General features: G+C 46.5%; 1 protein-coding gene across 1 annotated transcript in view; it reads right to left on the minus strand.

Annotated features, from left to right (window-relative positions):
- The window catches only part of SNX30 (sorting nexin family member 30), an 89,006-nt gene that overhangs the window by 46,242 nt on the left and 16,132 nt on the right, over positions 1-26,632 (minus strand). The window contains exon 2 of the mRNA XM_024562015.3: positions 5,652-5,843. Coding sequence (XP_024417783.3) covers positions 5,652-5,843 — 192 coding nt within the window. The remainder of the gene's footprint in view (positions 1-5,651; positions 5,844-26,632) is intronic.

A 26,632-nucleotide genomic window follows, 5' to 3' on the forward strand; every position in this document is an offset into this window, starting at 1 on the left:
TGCCACCAGTAACCCCAGCACTGCAACCAGATTCAATGGTACATAAATTATGATACCCCTGGCATTAAAAAGTTGGATATGAATGGTTAGAGGAAATATCTAGAACTGATAACGACAATTGTCCTCTTTACACTCGTCCTTATTTCCAAATTGTCACCTCTTCTCACACAATACCTGAACAGTCACACACACACAAGTTGCTCATTTTTTAAACAGGTCCTTTAAGGACAAAGGGATTTAACAACACAGTAAAGCTTGTTTGATGCTTTGGGAAGTGATAGGGTAAAAAATAACCATCCTAATACAGAAGGATATTCACACTCTCTGTCCCAATATTTATTTTACTCGTTTTTACCACAACTCATTCTAGAAAAGATAAAGCGATACGTGAGATTCGTTCAAATGACACGAATGAGAACAGGTGAGAAAGCTAAAGGAAAAACAGACAGAGAGAGAGAAGCAGAGCGAGGAGCGAGGCCAGCAAAACACACTCACCTTGGAATTCTGCGCACTGACTAAAACTGGGCCACAGGCAATACTGAATTTCTGGAGAGTAACCCACAGCCACAGCACTCATAAAATATGCAAGCCAATAAAACTCCAACTGTGAGTTTTCAGTAAAGTTTTCCTTTGTGAAATTCAGGGTCTAACTTACGAAAATAAGGTAGTAAGTGTTTACCCCTGTTTTCTGTTGTCTGTGGTAAACAAAACAATAAAAAGGAAAGGCGAGTGCACAGCCGCAAGTCATACTCAGAGACAGACACTACACCGTTCTGCCCCGTGTATCTCCACACGGTGTTCCAGCAGCTAGGATGCCCCCCAAAGATCCCAAGGTCATGGGTTCACACCTAAAGTCAGATGAACAAATAGGTAACCACGCACACGAGTGGTAATGAAGACAGTTCATTTTCACCATCGCTCCTTATGAACATCTTCACGGTGATCTCTAGGCATCCCTGCCAATTGTTTTAACACTTTTGTAGACCTAGCATGGAGCCAGGGAAAGGAACATCTGTGAAAGAAATACACTTGAATCCCGAAGAGGGGAATTAAGACTAATCAGTCACCCAGGCGGTACCTTGTCCTCCGAGCCTCATACTCCCATGGAAGGGCTCCTCTTGTTCCCCAAGTCAGTGTGTCCAAGGACAGTGGCCAGGAGTCCTTCCAAAATGATGGTAGCCCAGAGTCCTTCCAAAGAATTTCCACTCAATCCAAAATTGACAACCAACTCACCCTAGAGAGGCTTGGTCTTTGTCAGAAATGCCATCTCTCTTGGCCATGGCTAAATCTTGAGAAGTCTGAGTGAACCTCCTTTCCCAAAATGGACCTCTTCCCTCATCAAATATTAGCCAGCCAAGCCCGTTCCACATCAAAAACCCCCAGAGCCCTAGGAGACCAGCTTCGAAGGGTGCCGGGAGAGGCTTCTGGCGTCCCCTCCTCCTTCTCCTCTGGGCTTCCTTTGCGAGCTGCCTCTCACCTTCTTTTTCTTAGACATCTCCACCAAGCTCTCTGGAACAGCCACTGCATCGTTAATACTAAAGCCCGGCAGTTCTTCAACCTGTCCCAATCCTGCAAGCTGAGAACACAGCCTCCCCGCTGTCCCCTCAAGTGGAAAGCTGCTCATTTTCTCGCATTTCACAAACCTCACTTCCAAGACCAGGAGTTGTCACTGCCATCCTGCTCGTTTACACTGCTCCTTACCGCCACCCCTTCCTGCCCCGTGAGAGCCCCTTGAGGCTCCTGTCATCAGGCTGTACCATCTCTCTCCCTCCTCACGCCATCACCTATTGACAGCCCTGTCATTTCTCCTGATTCCCTGGCAGCGCCCAGCTCTTAGGTTTCCTTTCCAGAGCCCTGCCATGGCCTGGCTTCCCTCAAGAGCCAGTCTGCCCACACATATGACACCCACCACTAAGCCAACCATGTCTCCTTCCCACGGCCTCTCCCCACACTGTCATCACGCAGAAGTGCAGACGTCTCCCTCTCTAACCGCATCTCCTATATTCCAGACTGCCTCTTCCCAACACCCCTGGGTTTTCAGTCTCTTGGGGCCTACAGTTCCTTGACATTCTGTCTATCCCTGTCTTTACTTCCTTCCTTAATCAGAGTCAATTCCCTGAGCCATCACTTCAACTGCTGACTTGCCACCACGCCCTGCCACCACGCCCCACCCCCACCGTCCATCACACAAGTCTAGCAAAAATGCAACCATCCACCTCTTGTTCTAGTAGACCTGGATGTGTGAGCACACTCCTGAAGGCAAAGCCAACCCAGCAAAGCACACTGATCAATGCCATACATTCCACAACTGCACCCTGGACACTGGCCAGCAATCTTTCTATATGTCCCTAATCAACTCTCTCCCTCATTTTCCCTATCAGTTAGTAAAAAGCCATGCAAATTTTGAAAATTCTAAGCCCCACTTAAAAACTTGCCTAGCCCTTTCAGTAGAGGACCTCATTTCCTACCCGTAGAGGAAAATGCACCTATGTAAGTAAAGAACCCCCAAATTTCTGCCACAAAAATCCCCTCCTTTCTCCAGAAACAATGCAAAAAGATTCCCCTCCCTCATCAAAGGCCGCCCCCTCCCTCCATTTCTGCTCCGGATAGTATGTCCTCCCACCTCCCGGGGGGCTTTCTACTCTCCGATCTTCAACCTACTGTGTCCTTCTCTACCCACAGTGCGCTCCTGGCACTTAACCAAGCCTCTCCCATCCTTAAAACATACACACAAAGCCCCTCCTGCTCACACCCACATCCCCCTCCGTCACTGTGCTTTCTCTACACGTGCTTTGTGAGTGTTGCCAAACCACAACACTCACAACGTTTTTCTTTCTCATGTCTCACTCACCCTTACCCACTGCAACCTGGCTTCTGCCCCGCCACACCAATGAACTGCTCTCCCACGGTCATCGGTAACCTTGTCAGCACATCTGATGTTCTCTTTGTAACCCTTACCTGCAACTTGACCTCTGAGCAGCATTCTGCCTGTGGACCACTGAGGCATTTGAAAAGGAAAACTTGTTGGGGCATACGTCTCCATAACGACTACTCTGGTGATGGGGTAAAAGATGTGGGGGAACAGCTCCTAAAGGGAGCTGAAGGCTCCTGTCTCTTTCCCAACCTCCAGTCTGCTTCCACATCATCACCAGCTTCCACAGCCAGGCTGCGGTAGTAAACCCCATGCTGGGGGAGGCAGAGGCCACGGTGCTGGGGATGGAGGGGAGGGCAGGGGGCATCCCTCCTTTGAAACTCATGTCATGTCCTGGATCCAGGTTCTAGCTTCACCACGTATTCGCTGCATGTCTCTGAGCAATTTTCTTCATGTGTCTGCGTCTCAGGTTCCTCAGGTGCAAAATAAAAAGAGCACCAGTACCCGTTTCATTGAGTGTAAGGCCTAACGGATGGTGTATTTAAAGCACTTAGCGCAAAATTAATGGCAGCTCATCCACTCTGCGGAGCACGACGGCGGCCTTAGAAACGACAGCACAAAAGTGGGTGCACGGGCATTCATTAATGCAGAAAGACACTTGCGACGTCCTAGGTGAACTGACAACATGCAACTATGCACTTTTGTGAGCAGATAGAGACAAACAGTCCATAAAGTTCTAGGTGATTATTTCTAGCTAGAGAGCTTAGAGATCTTTCATTTCACTGTTTTAGCTTGAGTTTCCCAATTTCTCTACTGTGAGCACACATTACTTATACAAAATACAATTTAAAGGGTTTCTATTGCAAACAAGTCTAGCACATGGTAAGTGCTCAAAAATTAGTTATTATGATGATGTTACTTTCTAGGAGCCTGAAGAGAAAATTGCTAATTCGGCCTGCCCTGAAAAGACCTCTCTCCACCACTGGAGAGAAGAAACCCACCACTTAGACTCGCTTTGCCGACACTGGCTCTCAGCCCTAGGCTCACTTTAGCTCGGGCAAAGGCAGCTCTGCACAGACCTTGTCCAGCTTTGGTCGTCAGGAATCTGAATTAGGACTGGGAGTCAAAGCTTAAAGTAAGAAAGTAAGTATACATATGACCTTGTCCTTTACCATTAACTTCGCTTGAGAATCTCAGCAGAAGTTGGGGGGTGACCCGGAACAAGATCAGGTGTTTGGGACCCTGTCTTCCTGCGTGTCCTTGTCTCTCGCCTCCACACTTCCCTACATATCCTGTAACACGGCATTCAGAGAGAGGGCCCCAAATGCATCACCCAGATAGGAAACTTGGTGTCACTGTTTGAAACAGGAAAAGAACAGGTCTCCGGTTTGAGAAGTGGAATTGACAGCAATAAGTAAAACTTAATTTTGCAACAAGTTCACCTGGAGGTGTTAGCATCACAGCAAAGGGCAAAGGTGGGATTGGAACTTGGGAACAGCCATCCCATGACATTATGTGACTTATAGGAAACAAATAGCCCCGTGAAAAGAGACAGAGACAAGAAAAGAGAAAGGGGGAGAAAGAGAGGAGGCACAGAAAAGAGTGGCGAGCTGTGGCAGGTGCCGCAGCCTGTGAATCAGTGGACCAAAGGTCCTGTGGGATCAGCACTTGGGGGGTCAACTGCAGGGCAGGGGAACAAAGGAGGGGTGGGAAAACGCCACGGGTGGCGAGCACTGCTGTGCCAGCAAGCAGTCACCTTGCTATTCAGCTGTTTAGAGCACAAATTCAAGAAAAACAGGTTTTGCATTTCACTGACTGTGGGGTAAAAAGATAAGTTGGCCCTAAGGGGAAAAACAAGAAGTAACTGGAAATAATTCATGGGAATACGTATATCAACCTAGGACCTCTGAGGAGATAATACACATCTAAGCAGCCAGCCCAGCGCCTGGGAAACGGGAGGTACCCAGTGGCCACGGTAACAAGGAAGACTGTGTGAGTGCATGCGCCCGGGACAAATTTCTGAATGTGAACCAGGTGAGAGGAGGACGCGGTGGCAACATCACAGTGGCCCAGAGCAGAAAGTCAGTCAGTGTCCGTGTCCACCCTTCTTTACTCCTCCCCCACCAACAAGTCTAATTACACCAAGTGATAGTCAAGGCCTCACTGCAGAGATTTCGGGTAAATCAGTGATTCGTATTTCAAGTGTAATGTGATATTAATATGTTAAATAAGGGAAGGTAGAGCTGACCCTTGACCACCGTGGGGGTGAAGGGAGCTGACCCCTCCACAGGCATATAAATTTAAGCTCCCCCCAAACTTAACCACTAATAGCTGACCACTAACCAACATGAACAGTCAATTAACACATATTTTGCATGTTATATGTATCATGTACTGTATTCTTATGATAAAGTAAGTTCAAGAAAAGATGTTATTACAAAATCATAAGAGAAAATACTAATACAGTCTCTATTGAGAAAATTCACATACAAGTGGACACACAGTTCAAACTCACGTCGTTCAAGGGTCCACTGTGTAAGGATTAAGTGTTTCCTTTGAAAGCTGCAGTCACAATTTATCCTTCATTGTAAAATTAAAACAACTCACGCATTATATAATTCTTGTAATCTGAATGCAGGCACTCTCTCAGAAAGCCACACCCACAGTGGAAGGGGAGCAGGGTTGCACAGAAGGAGAGAGAGCAAGGGCAGGGACTGCAGAGGTGGGACTCATCCTCTAAGACTGCCCGACACGGGCGTAGGACAACAAAGGGACCTACTTTGGTGGTGATCCTGTACGTGATATAGGTCTCCATTGTACAGACGTGCTTCTTGGGATCATCCACTGTGACAAAGAGATCTCTGGTCTCACCGTCGATGTCATCGTCAAGCTGGAGTCTGTTGAGAAGGGAAGATGAAGAAGCTGGACTCGAAGTACCTGCTGGAGTACCACCGTTGGGCAAAATGAGATCCTGAAAGAAGAGAAGAATCACCTTACAAATGAAATGGAACCACACACCTGGAGAGTATCAGCAGAAGAAGCTAGTTTAGCCAAGCCAAGAAACACCTCTCAATACAAAACAACTTTCAAAGAATCCAAGATTCTCCTTACATCACATTTCTTGAGCCAACAGGCCTTTCATGACCAAGAGAAACAAACCGAATTCACATGATTCATCTTCCAGCCGGGACTGCAGGAACCCACAGAAGCACGCAGTTCGGGGACAGAACTCAACGGCACCCACCCTCACCGGTCTCAGCAGAGAACAAACGCAACGCACGTGCCGCCTGTACGTCCCGCTTTCTTGGGACCACCGCCTGGGCCCAGGGAAACACTGACAGCCCCGAACCCTCCAAAATATTCACCACCTTTAAGAACTCAATCAACCAACGCAAAGAAACAGCTAAACATTACGTGCCTCCTGAAAGAAGTTCATTCACAAAACCACCTAGGGAGCATACTTGCCAAAAAACATTGAACCTGAGCCCTGAACAATCTGTATTATGCAACACTGGTTTACAGGAAACACCGAGGAATGAGGAAGATGTTAAACAGAGCTCTGAGGGTGCAGTCAGCAAAATCCACGCTGCCTGAAACTTTAGGGAACTGAAGACCCAGCTTTTCAGTAAATAAACTGCAAGGGAAGAAAACAGATAAAGACAGGAGACCTAGAGACGTAACGAAACTTAAGAGACCTGTAACAATTGCAATGGAACCTGATTAAAATAAAAGATTTTGAGATATTCAGGAAAATTTAAGTATGGGTCAGTTATTTGAGGACATTAAGAAATGATTAGGTGTGATAATACAAGCATTAAGGTTTTACAAAGTTTTCATCTTGTAGAAATGTATATTAAAATATTGATGGATGAAATAATAGGATGGCTGGTGTTTGCTTCAAAATAATTAAGGATGTTGAAGGTGGTAACTGCAGTTTTGTTATAGAATTTTCTCCTCTTTTGTATATGATTAAAATTCTCCACAATTAAAAAAATGGGGGGGGCCAAATGCCAGAGGGGGGAAAGGAAGAAATACTTTTTTAAATTACTGGTAGGGACTTCTTCCTCTTTAGGCCTTAGTAAGAAGTCATTTGAATAAATTATGGCCCTAATATCAAAAAAAAGGTGCAATCTTACAGCTACCTTTTTTCACTGGTTTTAAGGTTTGATAAGAGGACAAAGCCCTGTCTGGATGTGAAAACCTCTGAATGTGCCTTTGGAACCATTAGGAGGCAGACACTAAGGCACAAAAGTGATGTGACACCGTGGAAAGTGCCTCGATGCGGAACTTGGAAAACATTCCTGGCCTGTAGGTCACCAGGGCCCAGGGTGGGGGTGGGTGGTGCCTTCCCCGGAATTCTCTGCTCCTGTCTGCAGGCTAGGTGTGACTGAGCCCCCAGGTGAGAGAACGTACCGGGAATTGGAGGTCAACCTAGCAGTCACATCCACAGGACACCTGGGAAGAGGGCTGGGACAAGGCAGAGGGAAGCAAGGCCTGGGGTCAAGGGCAATGTCACCAACTCAGATAATTTAATCGCATACTTGGTTATGCAACCAATGGATGTTTCTCTCTCACTGACGTTTCTTTCCCTCTTTTTCTCCCTCCTCTCCCCTCTGTCTAAAAATAATAAATAAAATACTAAAAAAAAATTTTGTAACTACCAAAAGGGTACCATTTTGGCAGAAGGTACTTGTGAGAATGGACCCCACCTCCACTTCTCACCAGCTGCTCTCGGTGTGGATGTGACTACAAGCCTCGCTACAGCAGCAACTGCCTGGTTCCAACGGTCTCCCGGCACACTGACATGGAAGAGCACGCAGGGTCCACGCCCCAGGGGTCTGAGAGAGATACCTCTGAAGCTCCGAGACAACCATCGTGTCTTCATTATTTCAGCAAATATTTAAACAGGCACCACCACGCTTGGCACTGCCAACACTAGCATGAGCACACTGGGCCCCAGAATGGCTCTGCAGAGGGCTAAACATGGCACCAAAAAAAGAAAAAAAAAGTAAAATCTTTAGTCAGATAAGCCAACAGCAGCTTACACGGCAGCTTTCCACAACCTTAGCAGCTGCATTTCTCACGGGACCAGTTCCCGGATCCCTGATCTTTATTACAAACCGCGCCCCCACCCCCCCACCCCACTGTTTCATAGACAAGTCTCCAAGTATCTCACAGGAACCCGCTCAAATCCCCTCCCTCTTGAACCCTTCCTTGATCCACTCCTTGGCAGAACTAGTCACTCCCTTCTCAAAACTCTGAAGATACTCCCACTGAAGCAATTGTCAGTTTTAATCATTATTTACATACGTAACATCCACACACTGTGAGTCCGCAACAACCGTAACTGTGCCTGGTTTACGCTTGTGTGTAACTGTCTGCCGTTTTGCAGGTCTCCTGTGACTCCCAGCCAACCTCCCCAACCTTTGCTATGGGGACTTCAGCCTTTGACCGTCTAGGAACAGCCCACATAAAGCCTGGAATGTCTTGGCCAGACAGTAGGACCTTAACTATTTCTCGGATCAGTTCCAGGGGTGGGGGAGGCAGAGTCAGCCAGCTGGATCTGTGTGCACGTTCTTTCCCTTAGAACTACGTGACCAGGGAAGACACTCACACTCTCCTACGGGTGTTTCACAGAAAATTATTTGAGTGCACAGGAAGTCAACAGGCTACAAGTATTTGTCAGTTCCTAAGAAGGGGTGCTTTTGGCTCGGGTTTCCACAGCACCTCTGGACACAGTGCTTCCACATCCTTACTTCATTGCACCCCATATCAGCCTCGTAAAGTCAGCAGGACAGACGTGGTCTCTACTGATGAGGAAGTGGATCCCAAAAGTTTAGTAACATGTTCAGATGTGTCCATGCTAGTCATCGCTATAGTAAGAGTCGAGCCAGGTTTCTGGTTCTGAGTTCAAGGTTCTAATCAAACTGAACCCCTTTTGTGTGGCTTTTCCAACCCAACACTGTCCCTCATCTCCACTCTCTAGCATAAATCCTTTGGGGTAAACGTGAAGCTTCTGTTTTTAAAAAGCCATTCAAGGAAAGCCAACATTTTCCCTACTGTTATTTCCCAAATGCCTCCCCTCAAGAGACAGTCCCGCGAGAAACAAGCGTGGAGAGAAACTATGAAAACCTTCGGGGGACAGGGCCGAGGGTCAGGCGGCAGAACAGCCAGGCTCCTGCTGGCCGGGTCCTCGGGCAGCAGGTCTGCCCCGCTGGGAGGCCTGGGCCTGGAGCAGGTACTGTGGGTCAGCAGCACCTTTAGGACCAACGCGAAGCACAGCATTTGAGAAGTGGGAGATGCCCCTGGCTCAACACAAAAGCCTCCTGTTTTATTTTTGTCGCCCTGTAGTCAGTCCTCCTACTGCAGCCACGGGGTCCTTGGAAAAGGTTAATCATTATTCAATACAATTAATTATTGCATATTTGGAAGCCATTAAGGGAGTAAATCTTACAAGTTCTCATCACAAGAAAAAAGAACTTCAGGAGAGCATGACAAAGCCTCCAGAAGCATCCCCACGGCTCGGGGGAGAATGGGGGCTCTCTGTGTGCCCAGGCTGCGCCCAACCTGCTTTCCGCCTCCTCCCCGCCCCCTCCTGCTGGCTCACAGGAGATGCCTGAAGAACGGATGTGTCCTGACAAACAGAACATTGTTGATGGCTGACTTTGTTGCGAAGTTATATTTAAGCCCACTTTGGGCAATAAATTCAAAGGAAAAATCCAAAAAATGTTCTGTTCAAAGATGTTCCTAAGAGCAAAGAACATGGAGTGAACTCTGGAAAAACCCCAAAGGCTCGGTAACCAGGAAGTGATTGTGTTTACCAACAAGAATGTTATACACTCATTGTAAAATTACAAATCTGGACCTGGCTGGGTATCTCGGTTGGAGCATGGTCCCGCGCACCAAAAAGTTACGGGTTTGACCTCCTTTTCAGGGCACATACCTACGTTGTGAGTTCAATCCCTGGTTGGAGCATGTAAGGGAGGTGGCCAATCGATGTCTCTCTCTCTCTCTCTCTCTCTCTCTCTCTAAATTCAGTAAACATATCCTTAGGTGAGGATTTAAAAAAATTACAAATCTACACTTCTAGATAGACTCTGTGAATTGAGTATAATCCTTTGCTTTCTCCCTCTTTCCACTCTCTGGTTCCTAACTTAACAAGCTAGAGAATGGGAGAGAAAGAGCAGTGTGTGTGGGGGAGGGGGATAGAAAAAGACAAACAGTGACTGGAATTGTGCCACGCTGGAAACTAGGAAAGGGTGGCATCCAAAACTTTCAGAGACTTTCTCCTGGGATTTAGCACATGCACTGAGGTCATTTCCGTTGCCAAGGTTCCCTACGAAGTGGCAAATGTCCTGACTCCTCACATCCACTCTAATTTGAAATGTGACTGTCTAGGGAGCCGGGAGAGTGGCAGGGCCGACAGTGGGGCAGGACAGGGCAGGACCACCAGATTGTCTCACTGTGTCAACAAGGGGATGGATGTCAAGTTCAGGCAGATACGCCATGCGAAGGCCACCAGCAGAGGGCACCCTGCCCACGTGGCTTCATCTCACCACACCAGGTAGAGATGCCACAGAAAGGTCAGAGCGGCAGGAAGGCAACTGGGTCAGCTGCCCTGGGCAGGCTCCCAACGCACAAAGCAGGCAAGACTGAAAATTCCGAAGGGGCGCTCTCTACCCAGATGGGGAGGGCACCTGAAACAAGAAGGAAGCCAAGCAACACGGGGGCCAGACACAGAGAGGAACCAGGCCCAGTGTCCCTGACCCACTGTCCAGGACCCTGGCTCTCTTTCTTCCGACTCCTTTCCCCACTGACAGGTCACTCTACTGATCTGTCAACCAATGACTCAACTCAACCTAGGATCCTAGTAGAAAATTCTAACATCAAGTAGAAAGAAACAAAGGGAATCCCGTAATTAATTCACTTGTTCCAATGGGAGGCAAATAGCAGGCCTGCATTACCCTCCCCAGACACAAGTAAATGGAACAATATACCCAGCTGCATTATCTCATCACTCAGACACAAGGAAACCAAAATGTGAAGAAAGGAGCACAATGCTCAAGAGCAAATGTATACATTTGAAAAAGTTTTATCCCATGAAATAGAATATTTTAGGCTACCTCTACGTTGTGCTTCCATTTAAAATAAATGAAAGAGAATTTAAAAATTAAAAGAAAGTGGGAGAATAAACAAAATGAAAGTACAAACTGAAAACGGAAAACAGTAAAAGCTATAAACAAAATCGAAATTTTTTTCTTCTAAAAGATGAATTAGATAAACAAAAACTTAGAAAGCCTGATCAATACAGAGAAAGGGTAGGGGAGAGCCAGAAGTAACTATTTAAGTCTTACCTCTAAATATGACTGTAAATTATAAAAATGTGATATGAATAACTATGTCAACAAACTTGGAAGTCTATATGAGTAGGTGGTTTTGTAAGGAAATATATGGCCAAAGTGAAACTAAATTGAGATAGAAAACCTGAACAATTAAGCAACCACATAACTGTTGTCAGAGAACTTTTACTAACAGGTAAGATAAGCCCCAAAGGTTTCACAATTGAGTTCTAATGAGCCTCAAGGAGCAAGTCCTATTTCATTCAAAAACTCTAAAACACACATTTTTTTAAGTGGAGAAACCTTTCAAATCATTTTATGAGGGTTACCTACATTTGATATCAAAATACTAGGCCAAAAAAGAAAATTAGACATAAGTGTAAACATCGTCAACAAAGTAACAGCAAATGGTATATTAAAAAAAATTTTTTTAAGAAAAATATGTCAAGATTGAGTCAAACTTATTTCAGGAAATCAAGAATAATTCAACACTGGGAAGTTTAGTAATGTGATTTATTACATTAACTGATCATACAGTCACTGTTGAATATAACTGTGCCCACAACTACCAATGTGTTAATTATTGATAGCATTCGTTAGTAAACACCAGCCATTCCATTAAAATCTCTAAGCAAAATTAAGCAATAAAAGTTCCTAAATATATTATCAATAAAGAGTGTACATCAGAGAACATCAGCAACGAACCTTGAAAACATTATTCTAAGTGAAAGAAGTGAGACACGAAAGACCACATGTATGATTCCACATACATGAAATGTCCAGAACAGGCAAATCCAGAGAGACAGAAAGCAGATGCGGGGTTGCTGGGCGTGGGAGGGAATGGGGAATGGGAGCAAATGCTTGCTGGGTTTGGAGTTTCTTTTTAGGGTGACAGAAATATTGTGGAATTAGTAAGTAATGATGGATGCAAGATGCCATGAACGTACTAAAAACCACTCCATCATGTACTTTAAAATAGTGAATTTTAGGGTATGTGAATAAGATAACAATAATTTTTTTTAATTTTATTGTTGTTCAAGTACAGTTCTCTGACTTTTCCCCCCACCCACAATACTAATTTTTAAAAAGCAGCCAACAATATAAAACACTGGAGACACGTCTACGAAATTCTCAAACAAGACTACGATAGCTAATGTGACCCCATTATCCCAGCCACTCTGGAGACTCCAGGTGATGCAACGATGTGCGTTAGCGCCCCGCACCGGCTACCTGAAAGCACGGGGTGATCCACCTCACCACTCACCTGGCAACAGGGCAGTTCCCCCCAAATGAGTCTAAAATTTAAATACACGTAATATGAAGAAAATGATTCAAAACACTTTAAAATAATAAATCTGAACGGACGCAAAGCATTCCCTAAATAACTCGGTGACGAAAGGACAGGACACAGACTGATGATAGAGCGTATCAATGTTGGCCGTTATTAACTCCCTTTCTTTAGAGGATCAGAGTCTTACCATCTCCAGGTGACTCCCCACAGGACACACCCCACTCCACGGACCTTCAGCTGGGCGTTGTGCCTTCCCCTGGCCAATCAGACATAAGTGAATGTGACACACACAGCAGATGGGAGCAGACACTGTAAGGGCCATCGCGTGACTCCACCAGCCTTCTGGTTCCCTCTCCTCTGCCTTGCAGCTAGCACGACCCAAACGGGGCTGCTCCTTCAGAATGAAAGACGCCACAGCAACGGCCTCGCAGCCACTGGCACACAGGGTGACTTAGAAATTAATGATTGGTCCTGGCCGGGTACTCAGTTGGTTGGAGGGGCATCCTGATGGGCCAAGGTTGTGGGTTCGATCCGCAGTCAGGGCACATACAGAGTCACCCAATGAATGCATAAATAAGTGGAATAACAAATTGATGTTTCTCTCTCCATGCCTCCCAATCAATAAATTTTTTTTAATTAATGATTGCTGAAAACCTTTGAATTTTCGGAGTTGTTTATTATCACAGTAAGGCTAACTAATACATATTATTAAAATACCTACATATTTTTTAAAGTCTAGATAGAAAAGAGTTGATATAAACACTATCGGATTTTGAGATGTGGGGATTTATATTTTGGGGGAGGGTTTGTTTGTTTTCTGTAGAATTATTCAAACTCACCTTAACTATATACCCCTAAGTGCTGGGACCCTACTTGCTTATTAGTAGAAAGTTCAGTCCTCCTTCCCTCCCACCCCCTCCTGGAATCCCCATCTCAAATACCCTCCAAAACCCCCAAGGGCACTTGCACAAGTATCTCTAAGTTCCCAAGGCCCACCGGTCTGTGGTTTCTAGCACCTTCCCTGAGAAGTTCTATTTTCCCACTTGGATTCTGGACCATTGCTTATGAGGTAAAGACTATTCTTCTTCAGGCATGGGTTAAGAAACCACCTATTTTAAAGCTTTATTTGTAGGTTAATAAAGTCGTTTGGGACTGAAAATGTTTTCCTAGCTTTTCTATTAGTAAACCTGCCATTCAAGTAAAACCTACCCATTGGCCTGATGTAAAACAACACCTCCAGCGAGACCACAAATGCAGTCACAGCGAAAGAGCACAAGTTCACGTTCCCTGACGACGTGTCCGGTGTCTGTTCCTGGCTTTTCCTAAGCATCCTGGACTAGCCATCACTTCTCCAGACATTCTTGTGATTCCAGGGAGCAAAGATTTTCCACACTCTCAGCTGAATTTATTGTTTTTTTAAAATTTATTGATTTTAAAGAGAGAGGGGGAGAGAGAGAGAAATATCAATTTGTGTTCCACTTATTCATGCACTCATTGGTTGATTCTTGTATGTGCCCTGACTGGGGATGGAACCCACAACCTTGGCATATTGGGCTGATGCTCTAACCAACTGAGATACCTGGCCAGGGCTCTCAGCTGAATTTGAACATGATCCCTTCCCATTCCTTCTACAGAGGATCCTCCATTGCAAGCACATATTGAACATCTAACACATATCAGCCAAAGTGCCGACTCAGGACTACCAAACGAAGTAGCATGTGGCATCTGTGTTTAAATAACTCAGTCTAGCTGGGCATATGAACACAAAAACCTCTAACTACGATGCAACACAATATGGGTTATAACAGAGCTCCATGCAAAATTCAGGAGGCGAGCAAAGGATGCTGGGGCACCTCGAGAAGGAGTAAATTTGCCACATGGAAAAACAAGGTGGAGAGCACGGCACGGACATTCCAGGCTGAGCACTCACTGCCGCTGAAAGAAGACAGGAATTTCCCAAGGTCTGTCCCTAACTCAGTGATAACTAAGACCCACCACCGGAGGGCTTGCCTCTTCTGCTGGTCAAGTGCATGCGTGCCACCTGGAGGACTCAAAAGCCCAAGCGGAGCAGACAGCCTCCTAAAAAGATGGATGAAACCTCCCCAAAAGCACATATCCAAAGAGAATGTGATTCTCCCTAAAAACCTGCTCTCTTTTCTGCCCACTTCGATGTGTTGTCAGGATCCTGCAACTGAAAACCCAGAACTCTGGTGACCTTTCTGCACCAAATCCCACACGGGTTTGGGGCACAGGGCCCCTCAGAGATCATCCAGGTCATTGTGTTTCACGTAAGAAGAGGCTGCGAAGTGGCATGTGTGAGGCCACTCACGGAGCACGCGAGGAGCCCAGGTCTTTGGTCCCACATCTGCGGCTGTGGCACACCACAGCCCGCGCGCTCTGAGAAAGTTTTCATCGTGCACGGTAATCGACGGAGGGTAAGTGATGCTGCATAAGGACTATGACATGAACCTCCAGGGGGACTCTGTCTGAGGTCCTCCTCCTTTGCGCTTCCTACCATATCCCTCTCCTCCCACTCTAATCTTTCACAGAAGAGACAAGGAAGGAACATCTGGGCTCAGTATCCAAATGACTGGGCTCGAATTCTGGCTCTGCTCCTCACCAGCCCTGGGGTAAGGCAGTGAAGCTCTCTGAGCCCCCATTTCTCCCCCGTTTCTATGACATGGAGGGTATAAGGGCTGAAGAAAAAGCAATGTGCCTTGTATAATCCCTTAATACATGCTAGTCCTTTCCCACTCTTCACCAATACCTCTTTTTAATATTTATTTACTTACTTACTTACTTATTGATTTATTGACTTTATTGGGGTGACAGAGGTTAATAAAATTATACAGGTTTCAGGTGTACACTTCTATAATCCATCATCTGTATATTGTATTGTGTGTCTACCAACACACAATCAAGCCTCCCACACCTCTTCACGGTGCTATTTGTTCATCTTACAAAACCTCGTCCTGGTTTACATGTTTTTGTGCGGCCGCCCGACACGGTCTTCAATATCTGGAACACACTCAGTGTCTGATGAGACAAGATGCCCATGAAACATGAAAGGAGGAGCATTTCTGGTGCTCGGAACTGAGGCCTCGACAAAAACAAACCAGAGCTGAATGCATATGCACTCGGCGCTCAAATGCCTGTTGGTGAATCATCGCCCCAGACCAAGTGTTTTCAAAAGCAGAAACCACTCAAGCGAGGGACAGACCGGGGCGGCACTCAACCACCAGCAGCAACTGCCAAGTGCTTACTGTTAATTCCACCCTCACAGCCCACAGCTGTGCTCTAAAAAAGCCCTGCACATGTAGCAAGACTAAAAGCGTCCTTCACCACGGCGACCCTCTCGCTGGAAGCCAGGGGCAGCTCACGCCGAAATTACGTGCAAATTCTGCATGTGCACAGGCAAGTCTGGATCTCCCTTCAGAGAGAACCGGTCGTTTTCAGAGCCCTAAAAACACCCGTGGGGGGAAAGTTAGGCGCTGCAGATTCTCAACGGTCTCTCTAAAGTAAAAAGAGGAAACAAGTGCATTTCAACTTCCACGAGCTACCCAAATTCAAACTGCCCTCTAGAATACGCTCACACTCAACGACTTCTGACACACATACCCTACCTCTGGGGGTGGGGATGCCCTTAAACCCTCAACCCAAACCTAAAACTAACCTGAGCTGAGAATTTGTTAAATTAGAAGGAAATATATGCCTATATTCCAACAGGTCACACTTCCTTGAAATTTTTTTTCACTTCATTTTTTGCTTTTACAGGATGCACAGGGTTCTCCCAATACTAGTTTTGCGACATGAAACATTGTTGTATTGATTCGGGAATCTGCACCTTTCCACAAAGATGTTTGTCTATGGAACTCCGCACAGCCTGAGGCACTCTCTCCCCCATGGCATCCTTTTTAGAAGTCTGACTTGTCCCTGACTGCCACCCAGAAGGGCAGATGGACTTCCAGGTTCAAGACCCCCCTGGCTACCTGGCTGCTCCCACATTCCTACTGACATGACTCGGACTGGATGTTGGGGATTCCTTGCTATTTCCATGGTAAACGGATTCATTGTGGGGTGGTGGGGGGCGTAGGCAATCAATAAGCAAGAATCTGATCACAGTCTAAACACTAAAGGGTAAAAGAAAAAGCAGGAACAGTGCATTCTACAGTAGAACTGCTCAAAAGGGTTTCACAACTAAGTAACCAGATAAGGAAAGTAGAAAAAAGAGGCAGCAAGGACAGGGGAGAAAAAGGCCTTAAACTTAGCACTGGTCAGTCTGGCCCTCTCACGTGAGCTCCGAGGCAGAAAGGAGCCCTGCGAACAGGGCGAGTGGAAGGATTTCAGACCAGGTATGACAGCAGAGGGGCAGAAACAGATGAAGGAAGTGAGTGAGGTTAAAACAAAGTCAGAAAGGAGGCAGCTCCCACCTGTCGGCCGCACTGCAGCGGCTCTGGGGGCCCATCTGCATGGGGAGGCGTGGAGGCTGGTTTTGAAGCCAGTACATGAGAGAACAGAAAACAGCAAGTACTTCTCAAGATGCTTTCATTTACACTTCGCATAGGAGAGGAAAACGTCAAGTGTCCAGAGTGAAGGATATTATTATTTTTCAGTTAAGGCTGTTGCAGTGGGAGGAGCTGTTGGTAGATGAAGAGAGAGAGCTAACACCCCTCAAAGCCACTGCTAGGTATGGCTGCTGTCTGACACAATTTAGCTAAGGGACTAACACACATTCATTTCAGAAATATACGGGAATCTTCTAGATACATGTCTATAATAGATATAATTAAATGTTTTAAGCACCTTTTTCCAAGTAATGAAAAACTTGATTATGTCTCCATGTGACGGCAGAGGGAACGGGATAAAATAATCTCCACTTTCTATTTATTCTACAGACCAAAAGAGATGTTTTCCAGCACTTGGGAGATTTACGTAACCTAATTACCAGGATGCTCTGCTCCCCAGGCCATGAACTGGAGGATATGGAAAAAATCTATTCACTCACATATTCATCCAAACACTTACCGAGTTCCCACTGAGGGCCAGGCACTGTTCTAGATGCAGGGGATGCAAGGTGATATCAGGAGCGTGGCATAAACCCAGCACAAAGAGCAACATGACATGAAGTGCTGAATACCTGCATAAGGAGAAACCAGCTGTGCCAGAGCCTGGAGAAAACCAGAGCAACTCTGCCTGGGAGGAGGGCTTCAGAGAGAGCAGTCTGCCAGCTTTGTAGGATGGCAGAGACCTGGGTCTCAATTCCAGCGCTCCTACTGGCTATGCAGCCATAAGAAAACCACCTAACGTCACCAGCGTATGCTGACAAATGGCGAGAGCACCAGGGGGTAGGTAGGCTGCATGGAGCCTCGGGAGCGTGTGAGTGAAGCCCACAAAACAGCCATGAACACCACATGGGAGAGAAAGGCGTTCCTGGCACGCATGCTGCATCAGCAAAGTTGTCGCCGGGTGGAGTGCAGCAGCCGCAGCTGGAGAATGTCATCACCGACAGAACGTGAGCCACCCAGGGGATGCAACAGGAAATAAGGTGACCGGCTCCAGACTCTGAGGGATCTTAAAAATTTGAGGTGCACCCCATAGGCAATGGCTCAGCTTTTAAGCAAGAAAGTGGCAATTATACATAAACTTAATAAAAGGGTTTAGCAAAAGCACACAGAGAAAAAAAGAGAGAGAGAGAGAAAGGGATCAGTTAGGGAGCTACTGTGACGGTCCAGGCACCCTCTCCCCTCCCTGCATGGGACCTGAACTGCCTGGTAGGTACCATGAGGAGGAAAGGACAGATGAGAAGTGTCATCAACAGTAAGGTCAGATGGCTTGAGATACCTGGAGGAATGTTTCCTACATAGAAAAAACAGTCTGTTATACCAAGGAATCCTGTTTCAAACACAGGTAAATTACGGAGGATTAGAAATGCTACCGTTCTAGCAAAATCAAGTCAACCCAAGTTCGACAGCCGTATGTGTTTGTCCTTAAATCCGAAGGGCCCATCCCTAGGGCAAGAGGGAAGCCCTGTAAAGCCTACGTGATACGCTTACCCAGGTGAGAACTGCCTCCCAGAGTGGATTCAGTCATCTGCTTCAGTGATACCTGATTCAGGTCATTCTTCCACCGCCAGGAGCCAGCAGCCCTCTCTGTGGGAACTTGCGTGGGGAATTTTGCACTGCAGTCCGTTGAAGGAGGCCAGACAACCAAACAGCCCACAGGCTGTCATCGCTGCCTGAGTCTGACATGGTCAGGGGGTGCTCCTTGGGTCATCTGAACAAATGACCCAAAGAGCAGAGAGCCAAAGGTGGCCAGCTGAGCGCTCCAGGAGCCTGGACTGTGAGTTGACTCAAAACCACAGTGCAGCCCCAACAGAGAAAGCAAATCTTGGGGCTAAGAAATACTAAAGGACTTGTAGACAAAATGCATACTTTTCACAGAAATCTACAAATATACCTGGAAGTCCAGGAAGATAAAAGAAATGGTTTTAAGCTCACACTCTATGCCAGGTACTGGGCAAGGCTTGACCAGCCAGAGGTGTCCAACCTGAAGCCCGCAGGCTGCATGCAGCCCAGGGTGGCTGTGAATGCGGCCCAACACAAAATCATAAATTTACTTAAAACATTATGAGATTTTTTTTCCATGATTTTGCAATGTATTTAATGTGTAGCCCAAGACAACTCCTCTTCTTCCAGTGTGGTGCAGAGATGCCAGAAGGTTGGACACCCACCCAGTCTCCAACCCCTGTCTTTACACATTATGTCTCATTTAATCCTTAAAATAACTCGAGGGTAGGGGACAGAGAGGGTAGTAACCTTTATATCCCTGTTTTCCTATAAGAGAACAGGCCTAGGGAGGTTAGAGCGTGGGCCCAAGGTCACTCAGCCAGTAGCAAGCAGAGGCTCACCCCAAGAGTCCAGAGCAGAGGCCAGTGGCCCTCCACCACCTGCCTCCTTGTCACGGGAGATTCCATTCAACCGGCCCCTACTGGACGGACAACACCCCCCACCACCACATTCATCTCTGCATCTGCACCAGCACCTGGTCATGAGCAACCCTTAATGTGTCCCTTCAAACAATTCCTGACGCGCCAGTGTCAGAGAAATGAATCAAGCCACTTCTCTCGCGGGATTTTAAGAGCCAGCCAGCTCCAGGGAAAATCCACATAAAGGAGCAGAAACCATTAACGAACAGCTCCATCTGGCTGTCAGCAACCCCCCATGGACCCCCACCACAGTGTCTGCACTAAAGCTGAGAGGTCAGATACCACTCTGCACGGGCACATCTGGCGTGAACAGCCAGTGATAACGCAGGGGGTAAGGGCTTCTCATCCCCAAAGAACCTGTGGGTAACGTACATCCTGCCCAAATAGCTCGATGATTCGCCCTGTGATTCCGTAATTTATGGAGCAGATCTGATGTTTCAATATATGGTAACTATGGAGCTTCAAATAGTGTGGGAAAAATATTCAATAAATGCTGATGGGGAATTTGGTTAACCATCTAGAAAACAATTAAGTTATATCCTTCTCTAACTCCAAATACAAAAATAAAGAGCAGATCATGAAAAGGATTAAATGCAAGATGTAAAAAGAATATTAGATGATGATTTATATCAGGGGTTAGCAAACATTTTCTTGTAAGGACCAGAGAGCCAATATATGCAGCTCTGTGGGCCCTACGTCTCTTTGTTGCAAGGTCCCAAGTGGACTGTAATGGTGCCAAAGAAGCACAGACAATAGGCAGACAAAGGAGTGTGGCTACGTCCCAATAAAACTTTACCTGTGGACACTGAAATGTGAATTACACCAATTTCCACCTATCACAAAATATAAATGTTTTTTCCAGCCATTTAAAAATAGGAAAAGCACTCTGAAGACTGCTGGTGTCAGGGCTCAGGGACAGAAGGAGCGTGGCTACAAAGGGCAGGCACGGGGAGCGCTGTGAGTGGGGACAGTCTGCGCCGTGACGGCGGGGTACAGACACCCACACACATGAGAGAACTGCAACAGACTGAGCCCACTCATGCCCCCAAACACAGTCTGAATGGGTTCCGTGGGCTGTACCAGTACCGCCTTCCTGGTATTGTTATACAAAGTATTGCCATTGGAGGAAAAGGCTGATGGACCCGTGGGACCTCCTTATCCGCATTTTTGGTAACTTCCTATGAATCTATAATTACTTCAAAATGAACATTTTAAAAAAATTATTAATTCGCAGACTGTACAAACCTAGTGGCTGGCTAAATTTAACCTCTTGACCTTTGCTTGATGATTCCGGGATTTACATGAATAGTCTATAAAATCCTGCGTTTGGGAGCAGCTTTCTGAACCCTAAACAGAATTCACAATCCATATAGGAAAAGACTGCCAGATTTAACAATTTTTAAACAAAAAGACAAGGGCAAACTGGGAAAAGGATTTGAACACGTATGACTACAGGTTCTTTGCTTTACTATAGCAAAGGTTTCGAAAATCAACATAAAAAAAAAAGGCCTGACGCCCAAATGGACAGATGGTGTCAATATGGCCAATGAACAGTAACTGCTCAACAGCAACAGTAACCAACAAGTGAAAATGAAAACAAAATGTCACTTCTCCCATGAAATTGGCAAAGATTAAAAAGATTACCCCGGTTCTAAAAAGCCACTCTGTTGCTACTGTGCCATCCAAAAAGTAGTTAGGAAAACAAAAAAATAAAATGGCTTTTTCAAAGCTCTGCGCGGCGTCAAAAGAACAAGGAGGGACCCTGCAAACGAGGGAGACTGTGGGCAGCACAGTGACACTGCACCTGGTTGAACAACTGTGGCTAGGGAGAAAAGGGCACCAGTGGAGTGGGTGTCCCTCCTTCACTCTCCAGCCATGCCTAAGTGTCGTTCACGCCTACACCGAGGACAAAATGCGGGAGATGTTACCGTTCGCCTTCAGTGACCCAAGCGCTTTTCCTCTCTGCCAGTTGTGACTGTGGCAGATGGCGATATTTATACCGGGTGAATTTCATCTTACTCTGAAATTCAAGCCCAAGGAAAGCAGACAGTCCTCAAACTCATCCGAGGAAGCTAAGGTCACAGATGGCGGACAGCCAAACGCTGTGCCAAAACTTGGTGTCAGAAACACTTTTAATTCTGTGTACAATGGTATTACCACAACAAGGGAGGAGTCCACACAGAAAAGGCAGGAAACCCATTCTTCTTGGGTTTTGGTGCGAGATAACAGCTTCCAAAAGTGCGAGTAAAAAAGCTTAGAGATGCCCCGGCAGGGTGGCTCAGTTGGTTGGAGCGTCATCCCCGTACACCAAAAGGTTGCATGTATGGGAGGCAACTGATTGATGCCCCCCTTTTTCTCTCTCTCAATCTCTCTCTAAAAATCAATGAATATATCCTTGGGTGAGGATTCAAAAAAAAAAAAAAGCTTAGAGATCTCCTTCCAGCTTCCATCAGCAAAACCACACATTGAGTTTTTCTGGGACTCTGGACTGATTTAGTTCCTGTCCTAAACCCAGACTGTCACCTTGGATATGCATCCTGGAGACAAGCATGTGTCTGAAGGCATGGGGGATGCACACACACGGTGACAAATGACCCCGCCCCAGGTCTGCTCCTAGCTAGCTGAGAGAGTCCAGGTGCCCTCTCAGGGCTTCCATTTCCTCATCTGTAAAATAAGGGTAATATTTTATTAACTGCCTGCCTCAGTGAGTAGTAAATGACAGAAAATCTGTGAAATGATCAGTTACGCCCTCCCAAAGAGTAGGTTCTGCAACTTTCATTCCTTTCCCTCGCTTCCCTTGTTTGTTCTTATCCCTCAACCCTGAGCACAATCCTTTTCTACAAGCTCGACTGTGCCACAAATGGAGAAATGAAGACTAGGAAAAGTAAAGCAGAAGGGAAAATGAATGATGGAGAACACACAGGATCCAGGAAAGGATCCCAGAAATGGAGTTGATGAGGCTCACCTTGCTACCATCCCCTCAAGCAGCCCATCATCACTCCTAAGGAGACGCTGGAGCTCCCCACGAACACACTCAATGCAGAAACAGTGGAGGGCCCTCACAGGCCTGGCCAGGGAATCATAGAGTCAAAGTGGACCATACCTTTGCCAGATTCCACCTCTTGTCTCATGTGCCAGCAGCACCTAATTACTCACCAATCCTCGGTCTCCCAGAAATTCCCCCAAAGGACCACGAACTCTCACACCCCCCAACATGTCTCTGTATGGGATGTTTCCTCTCCCTGGGAGGCCTTCTTCCTTCTTGTTCACCAAGCTAATGGCCATGTGCGCTTCCAGACTCAGCTCCAAATATCCCCAATAAGGTGCCTTCCTTTGCAACAGACCTCTCCCTCCCCAGCCCCTAGCACTTGTTCCCCACAGTGCTCTTATCAGGCTGAGTGCCTAGCACTTTCCTAATGCTTATCATTCGTACTATCACTGATGTTTATCTACCTGCCTCTGCCACTGAAACTTAAGGTGTGAGGCCTTAGGGATCTGGTATTGGTTATCTTCCTATCTCCACCACAGTGTCTGCATCAGCCTGTAACTTTTAAAGGACAGCATTCACAGTATCTCCTATTGGACACGCCATCAGTATGGCCTGGCTGCTGCCCATCAAGAGACGGAGTCCATGAATCCACCCAGGTGAATCTGGGCAGGCCCTATGGATGCTTTGACTACAAGAATAAGGCAGAAGTGATGCTGTGTCAATTCTGGGCATAGCCCTCAAGTGGCCCAGCAGCTCTCACTTCTTATCTCTTGGAATGCCCGTTCTTGGGACATGCCCTCTAGGAACCCATCCTCCATGCTTTGGGCAACCCAAGCCACATGGAGATGCCACTCAAGTCAACTGCCAGCCACAAGTGAGTCATCTTGGGCATCCAGTTGGGTTGAGCCTTCTTCTGATTATACGAAGACTCTGCACAAGAAGCACAAAGCTGAGGCAACTCGTGGAGCCACAAGAGATACGGGTAAATTGGTGTTTTAACCTACTTCGTTTGGGGGTGGCTGGCTAAGCAGCAATGCATAAACACAGCAATGTCTGCCCGGCACACAGCGGGTACAAAACGAGAGAGCGGCTCGTTCGGCTCTGACATGACATATGACACATAGCAAACACTCAATTTAACAGCTGCTGCTATTACTGAAATGATGTGGAAGGGGAACAAATGTGGAGAGAGATTGGCTGAAGAGGCTGTCATGGTCCTGCCAGTGAAAAGTAGGAGGGACTCCAAGTCCACAGGCGGATGAGCTGAGCCCTGCGTTTGATTCTCATGTCACTCCAAATGCCAAGGAAATGACAAAAGAAATATCAACCTAAGAATAATCCAGAAATGCCCTGGCTGGTGTGCCTCAGTGGGCTGAGCAGCAGCCTGTGAACCAAAGGGTCGCTGGTTCGATTCCCAGTCTAGGGCACATGCCTGGGTTGTGGGCCAGGCCCCCAGTAGGGAGCACACAAGAGGCAACCACACATAGATGTTTCTCTTCCCCTCTTTCTCCCTCCTTTCCCCTCTCTAAAATAAATAAATTAAATAATTAAATATTTTTTAAAAAATAAAGAATAATCCAGAAAAAAGGCAGAAAACACAATGTATGCTATCATTAAAATAAAATTTGAAGAGTTTCTGAAAGAGATACAGCAGACAGGATCAAATTTACAGAAAGATCAAGTTTAGCCAGAGTTAAGGAACAGAGGGAAATGCTGAATATGGGAAGGGTCTGGGAAAATCCCAAATTCAGGAGTAACAGTGACTGAGAACAGAAGCAAACACTGAGTTTTGTCTGCAACGTGAGTAAAGAAAAGAGGAAGAGTAATTTTGGATCAGCTGTAAAACTGCCCATCTGCAGAGAAAACTCTTCCCACTTCCTCAGCTGAGAAGAGCCCATCCAGCCACAGGCCCTGCCCAAGCGCCATCCCAAGGATCTAGCCTCCGACCCTCCCCACCTCCTCCTGTCCTCACCCCACGGCCTGGGGGACTCACTGCCGGCTGCCCCCTGGAAACCTACACTTGGAGTTTCTTCAGGACTGGAGAATGATTTCCTTAGGCTGCGCCAAGCAGGGTTTACAACTTTCTCTTTTTTTGAAACTGTGGTAAAATACACATGAAATTTACCATCTTAACCAGTGTACAATGCAGGAGTGTTAGGTGCATTCACACTGAGTGTGACCCATCTCTGGAACTCCTTTCACAACCATTTTTTTTTAATCTCCCCCTGAGGACATTTTCTCATTACTTTTAAAGAGAAAGGAAGATTGGGGCGGGGGGTAGGGGGCTGGAGAGAGAAAGAAACATTGATGTGAGAGAAACAGCGATTGGTTGCCTTCTCCTAAGTGTCCTGACCAGGGATCAAACTGCAGCCTGGGTAAGTACCTTGACCAAGCATTGAACTTGCAGCCTCTCGGTCTACAGGATGATGCTCCAACCAACTGAGCTGCTCCAACCAACAGAGCCACACCAGCCAGGGCACAATCTTCTTTTTTTTAACCAAAGGGGTTTGGGACTATGATTGGGCTTGCCCCCAGCCCAACTCAGTCCAAACTACAGTGAGGACAAAGGTCAACTGACCACAGTCTTAGAGCACACATTTGTACATGTTTATGCATACACGGCCACATAAACACAGGAACAAGTCTCACTGCTTGGAGCAAGAGCATGTGCCTCCCCAGAAGGTAGAGGAGGCCACATGTGCAGACCAGAAACGCGGTCCTCTCCTGTCCCGGTGGTCACTAGGGCAGGTGGTCTATTCCTGCCCTAAGTCAAGGTCATCGTCTTGGACATCACATCCTGAGAGCTGGTCCAAAAACATGACCGGGAAAACAATCATGGGTGACGTTAAATTTCAGTTAAATAGAAAAGTAGAAATACTGGAATGGGATGAAATGAAAAATAAATCCACCATTCAGAAGATCAAATCAAGGAATTCTCCCTATATGCAGAGTGAAAATATGATGCAATAAAATGAGCCCAGAAAGAACTGAAGCCAAGAAAAGGAGAGACTAAAACCCAAATATCCGTAAGTCCGTTCTCCAGAAAAAGGGAATGCAGAATGAAAAGGATGGAGACAAAGCAGTAAAATGGAAAGGGTTTCAAGTGAAAACACCTAAGAAAAACATACATCTAAATACTAGCAGGTTGGTGAAATTTCTAAATTTAAGAAGAAGAATCAAGGGATATGTGGAAGAGTACATGAAGAAAAAAATCACCATACAGACTTCTCATCTGGGACTGTAAGTGCTGAAGTAACTGAAACAGGGAAATACTATGCAATCAGTACAAAGGAAGGGGGGGAGGGAGGGGGAGGCTCTCTCGGGACCAGCACGCAGTAATTCCAAGCGCTAGTAGGGCTGTGTAGAGCGAGATACTGAACACTGTGTAAGGGACCATTTCCATTGTTTTAGAGATAACATTTGTGCATTTTTCATATTTATGTATAACATGTCTCTCTAGAACATGTCTCCAGAAACTGGTAGCCTTGGTTGCCTCGTGGGAGGGACCTGCTGCTAGAGGAAGGGGGATGATAAGCCCTGAGTAAAAAGGAGACTTCACCAGATGAGGTTTAAAAAAATTTTTTTTTAATTTATTGATTTTAGAGAGAGAGGAAGGGAGGGAGGGAGAGACAGACAGACAGACAGAGACAGAGACATCAGTTTGTTCCTGTCATTTATGCATTCATTGGTGGATTCCTGCAACATCATCACGTTGGGATGACACTCTAACCCACTGAGCTAGCTGGCCAGGGCAGCAGATGAGTTTTTGGACCTTCTGAATTTTGTGCCATGTGAATTCACTGCCTACACCAAAAAACAAAAATCAAACAAAAAACCCCCTCAATATCTCTCCCTCCCTCCCTCTCACACACACAAATGTAACCAAAAAACTACAAGACAGAATGGGAGAAAATGCATCTATCTGACAAGGCCTTGTACCCAGAATATATCAAGAATTCTTAGTAAGAATATACCGTGTGTACGTGGGCCGTTTCCACCCTTGGCCTGCACCCAATCAGAGGGGGCAGGCTGTGCCTGGAACTCCCAAACTCGCCCCCCGCCTGCGGCCCCTGGCAGGCAGCCAGCCACCAGCTCCCACACAGCTTCCCCGGCCGGCCAGCGGGCAGCGGCTGGATGGGCTGCGGGGCCAGCAGGC

The sequence above is a fragment of the Desmodus rotundus genome, chromosome 1 (assembly GCF_022682495.2).
Source record: "Desmodus rotundus isolate HL8 chromosome 1, HLdesRot8A.1, whole genome shotgun sequence".
Classification (NCBI taxonomy): Eukaryota; Metazoa; Chordata; class Mammalia; order Chiroptera; family Phyllostomidae; genus Desmodus; species Desmodus rotundus.